The 11,354-nt window shown below is 38.9% G+C and overlaps 1 protein-coding gene across 1 annotated transcript in view; it reads left to right on the top strand.

Moving 5' to 3' along the window:
- The first annotated feature begins 739 nt into the window (after positions 1 to 739).
- LOC108667497 (glucose dehydrogenase [FAD, quinone]) overlaps positions 740 to 11,354 on the top strand; it is an 18,363-nt gene continuing 7,748 nt past the window's right edge. Inside the window, exons 1-6 of the mRNA XM_018154528.1 lie at positions 740 to 925; positions 2,693 to 2,827; positions 4,888 to 5,009; positions 6,501 to 6,557; positions 6,864 to 6,977; positions 7,253 to 7,406. Coding sequence (XP_018010017.1) covers positions 745 to 925; positions 2,693 to 2,827; positions 4,888 to 5,009; positions 6,501 to 6,557; positions 6,864 to 6,977; positions 7,253 to 7,406 — 763 coding nt within the window. The 5' untranslated portion in view covers positions 740 to 744. The remainder of the gene's footprint in view (positions 926 to 2,692; positions 2,828 to 4,887; positions 5,010 to 6,500; positions 6,558 to 6,863; positions 6,978 to 7,252; positions 7,407 to 11,354) is intronic.

Here is an 11,354-nt window from a genome sequence, read left to right as displayed (position 1 = left end):
CTCCATAATACAATGCAAGGTTGTGTGAGTTTCTACAGAACGAGGCTGACTGAAACGTTCCAAATTCGTCACTTTTTGATCGAAAATTTTTATTTTATTGCAATCATTATCTTTAACTTTGATAAACTCTCAAGTAAAAAATCAATTTAACTCTCCTACGTTGGAAGTCACTTTGGATAGAAACGCCATGCCTGTAGATTCGTCATCAAAATTACAAATTGCTACAAAATCTTTCAGCCAAATCTCGTAAAAAATAGCAACTGTTGACCAGCGTGATTTTGCTGTCAACCAGAGACATATGAAGTAGAGAACATGAAAGAATAGAGATATTATTGTTGATAGGTCAATTTATCATCAATATTACGTATAGAGATGCAAATCAATCTCAGCGGCAAATTATAGGTTGTAGCAAAATGTTCTGATGTAAAATCAACATACAGTACGTCGTATTACTGAAGTGAAAATCATTACTAAATAGAAATATTGATGAAAGTCAACTTGAAGATCAGACGGGGAATAGATAAAAATTAATTATAAGCTGTTTGAAGAGGCGCATGTCTGTGCATAAAATTCCATTGTCTCTTCAATCAATGTTTGAATGCACTCAACTAACGTTGATAAAATGTTCACTTCTCTAGATAAATTTAATAAATTATGTTGAGAAACTAACATTTGTTTACTCACCTTTGTCCCTTAAATCCTTGACCATAATCTCACCTAATTCTAAATGGGCAGACACAACCGATGGTCATCCCGCGCGTAGTGGGGGGAGGAACGAGCGTCAACTTCGCGCTCTACGTCCGCGGCGCCAAACTCGACTACGACAACTGGAGCGCCCTCGGCAACCCGGGCTGGGACCACGACTCGCTTCTGCCTTATTTTAAAAAATCCGAGGACTTCCTCGGGACAGTCACAGAGCATTCCGGTGAGTCCCTACGGTCTTTCCATTTAGCGGTGAATGCTGAAGTTGACTGGCAGGTGGTCCAGTGGTTTCAGTTCAGAGTATCAGGATTGGAGCAGTGAGGTGCGGGTTCGATACCAGCTCTGTGCGCCAGTTCTGGTCAGTATCGGCGAGGAAGTCGAGCGGTTAAACACAGCAGAATTGGAGCAGCAAGTTGCGAGTTCGAGACCACAGTAAACCGTGTCTGCGATGTTAGAAATCGAAGACAGACACAACGGCCTTATCGAAGCTGAAACCGCTATTTCATTACATTTGACTAAGATCTTACAATATATTTTACACCTATTGCAAACTTCTCTACAGTAGTCTTCGTCCATGAAACATTGGAATTAAAAAGTTCTTGATTATCCCTTCCCTTCCGAGAGCTCGGAGGTAACTTGATCAAATATTGTACAAAAAAATGATCAGATCCGATTTGAATTGCGAACGAAAAGCAATTGACTTTCTTTGTGGAATGTTGCGAGCGTGACTGATGGTTGTCGCAGGTGAAAGCATGACGGAGAATTTACTCAGGGCAACGGTCAACTTCTTGGCAGCAAAAAGACTAGAGACGCTTGTGAGGTGCTCTGAAAGGCCCATTTTCGCGACGCCTTACTTTGGATAAGAGAAGAAAATTGCTCTGACGACTCCCGTCCAAGGCAATCTAGGCCAAAGCAAATCCGTATAACGGGCCTTCAAAATCCTTCATACCCATTCTTTTTCTTGTTCTCAGTGGGGAAGTCAAAGTGAACTGTAGTTTATATTTTCAGTCGAGAATGTCAGACTTCACGGTTTCGACACAAAGTGTCCAGCTCAAGATCTAAGCTCAGAACTTTCCTGTAGATAAAACAAAACATATCAAAGCACTGCCAGAGATAATCTGAAATGCACTTAATGGTACGGCTTAGACGACGAACTCATGTTAAAACAACATAATAATTACATTGATTCACATTCATACGCTCACATGACGGTGAAAACTTCAACATCTTACTTAAGTAACACAAGTAACCCCAACGTCACGGCTCCCGATCACACAATGATTATTCTAGCGCTGCAGCACGGACATAATTGATGAGCAATGTTCTCTCAGAACATAAAATTGATGACTGAAACGTCTAGTACTCAAAACCCTGTCGATAATGAGGTCATCTGCGCGAATGAGGCTAAGTTGGAGACTGGTACTTGGAAATTGGAGATGAAATAGCTGAGAAGCACAGGTGACATGACTGATACTTGGGGACACCCGTATGAACTGATCCGAAAGGGATCAACAGCTGGTTCTTAGTTCTTACTTCACAGCATGACAGCTTGCTTGTTAAGTGAAAGCAGAACTAGCGCACTAGTTTGTTTTGGAGGCAGGATGCCGAAATCATGGATAGGAAGAACGTCGATATCATAAACAAAAGCGCAGTTGAACCCTGTTGGAAGACTGACCGCACATTGCCCCACTGTGGGAGACAGGTTGTCGTGAGTTGAAAATCCGTGGAGATTTGAGGCGCGAGCGGGGGTTACCGTCGAGTTTATAGCCATTTTGCGACCTCGAAAAATCAAGGTAGGCGACGAGGTCTGACAACAGAAACAGATCCATACTTTGGCCGCTTGGCTAACAAGAGTTATAAAGAGGTACATGGAGTCCTGATCTATTTTCTTTCCGGGTTTGGTGATGGGAATATTAGGATGTTTTTAAGGATAACAGCAGTATGGCAAATCGCAGTCAGTTAATGCACGTGTTCTTTTCACTCTACAAAGATGAATACCACGGCAAGGGTGGACCTCTACCGGTCATCTCCACCGAAGACGTCAAAAAGATGGAAGAGTTCCTTCGTCCCGTCGCTGAGGAATTGGGACTCGAAATTATAGACCCTAACGGTCCAAACAACATTGGTAAGGGCACTGTATACACAATATTATATTTTATCGTACAAGCATTGTTATTCAAAGTTTATCTTCGATACACAGATTGTTTATCTAGTACGGGCTAAATTGTTTTGTTTTACTACACTCCAGTTAAGAAGTACGTTAATCACTTATCATCTGTTCCGTTAACTAAACATGTGATGGGAAAATGTCTAATAGCCATGAATTTTGAGTGAGAATAGTTAAAATTAGCGCTATGCCGTGGAGTAAAAATTATTGTTTTGAAATAATACTTTCACTCATTTTAAAAGTTTTACTTATAATCAAGAAATAGCATTTGACGACGTTGATCGAATGTGTGACACATTTTTTCTATTTTCATGTCGTTGATAAATTCTTTTGGTCGTGTAGCAGCCAAATATTTACTCATTTCAAAATGATACTCATACGTGTGCTGCTCAACTAACGACGGAGCGTCTTTGTAAAATATCAATTCAGGATGATGCATCGATTTTTGATGGTTAGCTTAATTGATTATAAAAGTGGTATTCGTATGGAGTGATCACACCTGTCGACATACGATGGGAAAAACACTATGAATAGAAGGAACGAATTTTTCAGATAAAGAATAATGTATAATTTCTATGCTATTATTCATTTCTCGATAACAGTTAATGATAAACCAGATAACAGTTAATGATAAACCAAAAAAATATAAAGCCTCGAATCTCATTCAAAGTTTCATAAATTAATTTTATGCGATCAACCAATAGTAATTAAATACGTCACCGGGAAGATTCAAAATCACCCCAGTTATTTAAGTATTATTCTTTTCTGATAAAATTTTAGAGGAATTTTCCATTTCAATTGCAAATTGTAACGGCATTTGCATCTACAAAATGATTAAAACTGAATGGAACAATGTTCGACATTTTATAACACAAATTTGTTTTCTAATCCGGCTAATAAAAATCCTCACGTAACACCGCCATAAGGAAAATTTTTCAGTGATATCGTTAATAGTGCAAATTTGAAATTAATTCAAAACAAACAGACGGCAGCAGAGACGGCAGCTGTCTTGATCCATCTCCGTTAACATCAACCTGAACTTTTACTTGTGAAGTCACGGCCATGAGTGATATCATGTACCGTTTATGTTAATTAATTTACCAAACGGGAAATATCAGGGAACGTTTGTGCTATTAAAGTCACAATGGGCAATATTGCGTTATGGCTCGGAAAAGCGACAGAATCTTTTGATCATTTACATGAACGAGCAAGAGGCTATTGAAAAATGTGATATTGACTGAATGGGATTAGTTTCTCTTGATAATTTATTATTTTGGGTGGGAACTTGTAAATTAAGTTGATACGCATCTGTACATTTCTTCTATGGTCACGTCAATACCGATCGTCCTTATGAGACACACCATAAAAGTTTGTTTACATCAATTTAACAAAAACTATCAGATAATATTTGTATAATAATTTTGCTAGTTATCATGCTACCAAAAAAACACCTTTTAGGTGCACCAATTCGAGATTAAAACGCCTATACATCTCACAAGAGGAACATATATACGCTCAAACAAATGATTTGCAAGTAGGCGTACTTTTGACCAAAAAAAGCAATCATAGAACATTTTCAAGGTGCATGATCCAATTTTAGCCAGCTGCTCCCTGCATAAAAATTATCTAAAAAGGTTGAAACTTGGCTTCGCTTGCCAATTATTGCTTGCAGAATAGTTTTATTCAAGTAGTTGCTATACATCAATAGTTTATATGGGTGGTGAAGCGGACACATTATCAAAGTCACATCGATGTGCCTTGTAAATAATAACTAATTGTGTTTTCAAAATCGCCATCTATACTAGTATGCCATACGGTATAGATGCATTATATCAATCTCTCATAAACGTGTGCTGAAATACAACATTTGCCTTAACAGAGGTGGGCTAATAGATTCTAATGTGTAGCAAGTATGGATCCTGAGGATTTATAATGCGTTATTCATTAACTCCTAAATGAGTTCAGGATTCGCACCGGTTCTATGCGTTATTCATTAACTCCTAAAATCGTTCATGCAGGAATCGCACCGGTTCATAATACCATAAAGAATGGAGTCAGGGTCTCTGCGCCTGAGGCTTTCCTAAGGCCGGTCAAGGAGAGATCGAATCTGCGCATTCTACCCGGAGCAAGGGTTGACAAGGTAAGATGAAAGAGAAAATTGGGAGGAATTAAATAAATTGGTATGCAAAAATCTTTCCATCAATCTCCTAGCTAGGTTGCTTTGGTACAAGTAAGTCGCATAAGCGTTACAAGCAAAGGCGAAGATTGGTCAGAAGCTATTCCGAACTTTTAGAGTGTCTCATTTCACGGTTACACTTGAAAATTATTTCGTGAAAATCGTCAGGCAGAATATAACTAATCTCAGAATAATCAAGTAAATTCGTTAGCAGAAATTTAATATTTGAAGCTTATGACATATGTCCTATGTTATAACAGATGAACGGTCGCGAAATTCCGTTAATTCGTTACTCGAGATTTTGACTGTCAAACATTTCGTCGAACGGAGAAATGGTAAGCGGGATGAAGCGAATTAATGCCGCGGTCCATGGCATACGGTTTTTAGAAAGCAATGAAAAAAATACATTTAAAAAAATATGAATAAGATGCACAATATTTAAATGAAATGGACACACGTGTTCCGGATAATATCGCATCAGCAACGAGATCTATATAGAATGCTATGGGCATAGACGGACTGACCTACTCTGACTAGAATAGTTTGCGTCTGAAAATTTTCACAAAACGTACAAATCTAAAAATACTGAAATAGCGGCTACGTAGAGATTGGAAGCTAGCTTGAGTGAGATTATACAACTAGGTCATTTAAGTAAGCTAAAAATTGATTAAATATATTATTTAAAATTATTTCTCTATTAAAAAAAAATATTGAACAAATAAACACACATTTTGCTAATCCTGGTTTGTTAATCTATTCCATTTGATTGAGTTGTCGACTAAAGGACCCTTCCACTTATGTTAATATTGATAGCAATGATATCATTCTGGAGGCTCTACTCGTTTACGTATCTGGGGACATACTTTCAAAACTGGCTAAGTGAACGTAAGTACTTACGCTCTATTTTCTTGTCTATTATTGGTGAATTTTGCTTGAAAGGCCGTCAACGATTGGCTGATGAACTTACGATCTCTTACATTTTTTTTGAAAGTATAGGCCCTGCATGGGCAACATCCTTTTCACCAGCTTATCGGTGAGAGTTGTGATAACTCATTCCCGAAGTAAAGATTAGGGCGCATATATTAAAACCTAAATGGATGTAATGGATGTAAGTGAACTAAAATCTGCCTACTCTTACTTCATCATGATAATCAATTGGTATGGTGAGGATCAGCTCATCATACCATCAACTCACATGTTTTGATGAGATATCGCTCGTTTTGTCAGGATTATTATTATTCATCTACAAAGAGATGATCGTGGCACATGGTTCAACATGACTTTGAGGGCCGTTCACCTATTTCACTATTGGAAGATAATGTATGAATTATTTACTTGATTTGTTTTAATAATTTTCTATCTAAAGTTGTTATGAATTTTGCGTGCTGTTGGGATTCCTGAGAAGCTGATCCATTTATATGAATATAATTTAAGGCTTCATATATTTTTGGGCAGATACTCTTCAACCAAGATAAGAGAGCGGTGGGAGTAGAATACACGTTCAAGGGAAAGGTAAATGCTTCAAGTGGATGGTCATTCAAAACTGTCTTTGAATGTCAGCGATAGTTCCTTGCCAGAAATGAACATTCATTGAAATACTTTTGCCAGACATTCAATTTGAATTGACGTATTTCAATTGCTGTGCGAAAGATTCGTATGTTTGATCACAATACAAACTTCCAAATATGGTGAAACTAAAACAGTGCTGGCTTTTCAGAAATTAATATTTATAAGAAGTACTAACCTAATTTCATGTATGTATGATCCTGTGAAATCTTGTTCCGGTATAATTTTGCAAATGGAATTTTTTTAAACCAGACCCACAGGGTGACAGCTCGAAAGGAGGTGATTGTAAGCGCTGGCGCCATTCTCACACCAAAGATTCTCATGCTATCCGGCATCGGACCAAAAAAACAACTGAAAAAGTTAGGCGTAAGTTCAGCTCAATAATTTTGTGTGAATGTGAAGATCACATATGTGATTGATCTCACTGACCTTGTGAGTCTATCTACAAAAAGTTGAAAAATGTGTTACTTTGAATAACTCTTCAAAATAACGAATGAAGTATGATTAAAAATGACCTGTCGGTCTCTTTTGCACATATCGTCGAGTTATTTTAAAAACAAATATGAGTCTGATCAAACAAACATAAAAACATAAACATAAAAACATTCATGCAATTGGCTTCCAACCAACAATGCTTTCAGATTCCTGTAGTAGCTGATGTCCCAGGCGTGGGACAAAATTTGGATTCACATTTGCATTTCGCGCTGAATTGGAAGATCAAGCCGGGCTGGTCAGCCATGACAGGGGATTTCTTGAGTCCTCGCAACATTGCCTCATATATGAGGGAACAAACCGGTAAATTTATCTCATTAAAATGATAACCGTTTGAGCAAAGTCCTAATGAAATGATAACGAAACTTTCCAAGACGCATCACTTGTATTAGGAAGAAAAGGTTATTTCAAGTACAACTTGAATCTCTTCTATTTTGACGCAATCTAGGTATATCACAAAGTTAATACTGCGGTTTCATGAATAGTGAAAATTTTAAACTTTTCACACGTAAAATGGTCGAAAACATTTTCCCCTTAGCTTTTGTGTTATAACTTCTGCTTAATTTATATTAGTCGTGAACCTGACATCACCGCTTAAACTATATTGTTTCCTGCCGTGAAATTCGTCTTATAATTAGCATATGCATGCACTGACGCAGTGCTGGATGACCGTTTTTTATTGCAATGTTCCGACCTGCTCATGTGTATCTTTGATCTCTACAGCCTGCAAACCATTCTAAATTTAAATTTAAAAGCCATCTTCAAATTGTGTAATTCAATTATATTTAGCTGTACGTTTTCGCATTAGTTGATCCCTATACGACACTACAATAGTCATGTATAAAGAAGGCCATGTGTGAATTTCAGCTATAAATTTCTAAATTTCTAACACGATCATAGAGGGTAGGAAAAGCGATTTCCAGATGGTCTCGCCATGCCCAACGCCACAACTGCTCTGTTTCTGGCAACGAACTCTTTATAGCATCTGAATCTGGTCTTGCGGTGTCTGGTCTTGCGGTGTCTGGTCTTGCGGTGTCTGGTCTTGCGGTGTCTGGCTTGCGGTGTCTGGTCTGTCTCTTATACACATCTAGATGTGTATAAGAGACTGTTTACGTCCCACCTCTACCAGCAACTCTGTTTACGTCCCGCCTCTACCAGCAACTCTGTTTACGTCCCGCCTCTACCAGCAACTCTGTTTACGTCTCGCCTGTACCAGCAACAATGGTTGATCTGAAGAACCGTATCACTGCTACGGTGCACTCAGTAACAGAAGATATGCTTTCTCGTGTGTGGGACGAGTTTGGCTACCCTTGAGATGTTTGCCGTGCGGCACAATTTAGGGGGACATATTGAACAATTGTAAATATGTATTAAAACTCTTTGAGTCATTCTCTTCCCACTGGTGTACAAATTCCTCATTTTGAATTTATACTTAGATGAATACGAATTTATTAAATTAGGTCCATCCTTTGGAATTCCTGTATATATCGCTTCACCACAAGGTTTTTATTTTATTTATTATTTTTTCTCTAATGAGAAATAACCAATCGATATGATATAGATTAATCTTATCAAATCGATTGGCTATTATGAATCTTATTTGGATTCATGTAGTTAATTTATTGCATGCAATTTACTGATTCCTGTCGTTGACCTTCATTATATGACCAACTTTTTAACAAACTTTTCAAGAATTTTTGGTAAGGATTGCATTGTCTGCTATACGGTAGTTAAACTATGTAACCAAAGGAAAATTGGCGAGTGCATTCCAGTTTGTATCATTAATCGAAAGCACGCGACAGCAACCCAGAAAACATCAGCATTGTCTTATCGATATCACTCATATACCATTGTTATCAACGCAATTAATGTTCCCCGCAATAGGCTGCATACTCCAGCAGTCACGATTATTCGGGCTGCAAGCTCTACTTGTTCGCGTGCTTAATCATGCTAACTGGTATAAAAGCATTCAGTTTTTGAAATAATTTATGTAATTTTTCTTGCGGACAAAACTTGGAGATTGATACTGGCGAATTAGACCTTTCAATAGTGAGGCTACATATCCAATGTAAATCAAAGAAAAAATAAGTTATTCATTTCTTCAAAACTATTATTCCGCGAGCTATCTTCTTTGTTTGAACTTATGTGAAAGAAAATACTAATTTTCCTCACTTTTCTTACCGAAAAGTCCGGAATTGCTGCTGGAATCGACGTTGCCGAAGAGATTGGTATTCAAGGCGCTGCGTTTGTTCCTGCAACTCACCTTCAGTGGCGGACCTCAGACTTACGACCAGGACCTGCCCGTGACGGGCGACTACGACTTCATCGTAGGTAGGCTACCGTAAACAGATGAGCTTCCCGTGACAGGCGCCTACGACTTTAGCGTAGGTAGGCTACCGTAAACAGATGGTGGCCACAGCCACGACCTCCCCGTGACGGGCGACTACGACTTCGTCGTAGGTAGGCTACCACATAAAAAATAGCGCAGGTGAGTTCCTTAAAATTCCTTAACGCACTGCAGAAGCGCCGCACAACTGAGGTAATGGAACATGATATGAAATTGTATTTGAACCTTCCTCTAATGATCTTAGTAGCATCAATATGCTTCATAAATGATATAGGGTAACATGGGGCAGCGAGCCCACTGCGGGTCATGGGCCCATAGCGTATTGTATATAGAATAGAAGAATACATAGTTTTTTCAAGTTCAGTTGAAATTAAACACTACCTGTTAAATATATTTCTGCCCATTATTCGTGCTTATAATTCTATCGATAACTTCGTTGTATTTATAACTGAAAATGATTGCGTCAGTGGGTGCCGGGGCGGCGGGCTGCGTGGTCGCGTCACGCCTGTCGGAGACCAGTGCCAGTGTGCTGCTGCTGGAGGAGGGACCGTCTCCTTCCATCGAGACCGCCATCCCCAGGCTGGCGCTCCTGCAGTATATCAGCGAGAACGTCCGCTGGGCGAAGACCTCCTCGCGGGAAAACAGCCTCTTAGGGGTCAAAAATAAGGTAAAAATTTTGTTGTACTTTTTTCGTTTTTCACTGGCTGTTAGTAGGATTTATAGTAGGGCCCCTTCAGTAAAGTTAAGGCGAAAATTACCCGGCCGGGCACCATAAAGAGGATCGTCTGACGTAAAGCGGCCAATTATGACATTCTCCGGTTCTTATACTCATCTTAAACCTTACTTTCTGCCGCATCGAACGGTACTAGAACCATCTCTGTACGTTGATTTATTCGTTCACGACAGATCCCGTAAAGGGGGAAGGGGGTTCAGTAATTCCAAAGGGGGAAATTAACTTTGAAATGTGCTCTCCACTCTGCTAGAGCTCAGTAACGTCACAGACAGCACGCGGGATGGTGTTCATTTAGTGGATCTTTGTACCGATGACTGACTTTGAAGTGAGTTGATGCTTACATTTGGTATCTAGGCTACGTTACGTGCCTTTACGTGCCGCGCGGCGGTTTTTTGCCTCTACTGAAAAGTTGCCAACGCTGCAAACCTCTCTCACGGCAATCCTATCTCCTCCTACAGTTTTAATGCTACAACAATGAGAGATATACCGTTCGATTCGCAAAGAAACGATCTACAAAAGATAGCATACATTTTTCTAATTTCGTTATAGTTTAGATTATATAATGCAAAAAAGGGGGTGTGGCGGGGGTAAAATCAAAAAATTTCGAAAATTTTACGAAAAACGCTCCCACACTTACAAAAATGAAAATTTCAAAAAACGTATGCGGAGTTTCATAGATCTGGTCTTTACGCATTGAATGATATGTGTCTCGATGTTGTAGCTTGAAAGCCCTAGGAATTCTAAAGCACCCCCTTTTTGGTCCGTTTTCTAAGAATTTCACGTTTTCTTTCAATTTTTTCCAAAAATTTGCACGTACAAAAAAATTTTCTCTTTTGGTTTTACACATGTGTACCAAGTTTCAAACTGATCCATCTGTAAATATCTGAGATAAAATTTTGCCCAGACGCTCCCCCCCCCTTAATTAAGTGACTCGCTAGATCTTTCATAACATAACATAGCAAAGTGATCTCGGCGCTGAAGCGTAGGCCTGATGTGGCCTGTCGCCGATTCTTTTCCTTTTCGTGCCTTGTTCATAGATCTAAACTCGTGTCATTTGACCGGATCTTTTCATGACTGACGATAGTTTGAAGTAGCTACTAGACTTCCACCGGGTTCGATAAGGAGCTAGGCATTTCAAATCTGAACATATATTTTTCCATAGCTTTATCTC

Source organism: Hyalella azteca, unplaced genomic scaffold, assembly GCF_000764305.2.
Source record: "Hyalella azteca isolate HAZT.00-mixed unplaced genomic scaffold, Hazt_2.0.2 contig9394, whole genome shotgun sequence".
Lineage (NCBI taxonomy): Eukaryota > Metazoa > Arthropoda > Malacostraca > Amphipoda > Hyalellidae > Hyalella > Hyalella azteca.
Note: the sequence above shows the minus strand (reverse complement) of the source record. Positions and strands in the feature narration are given on the sequence as shown.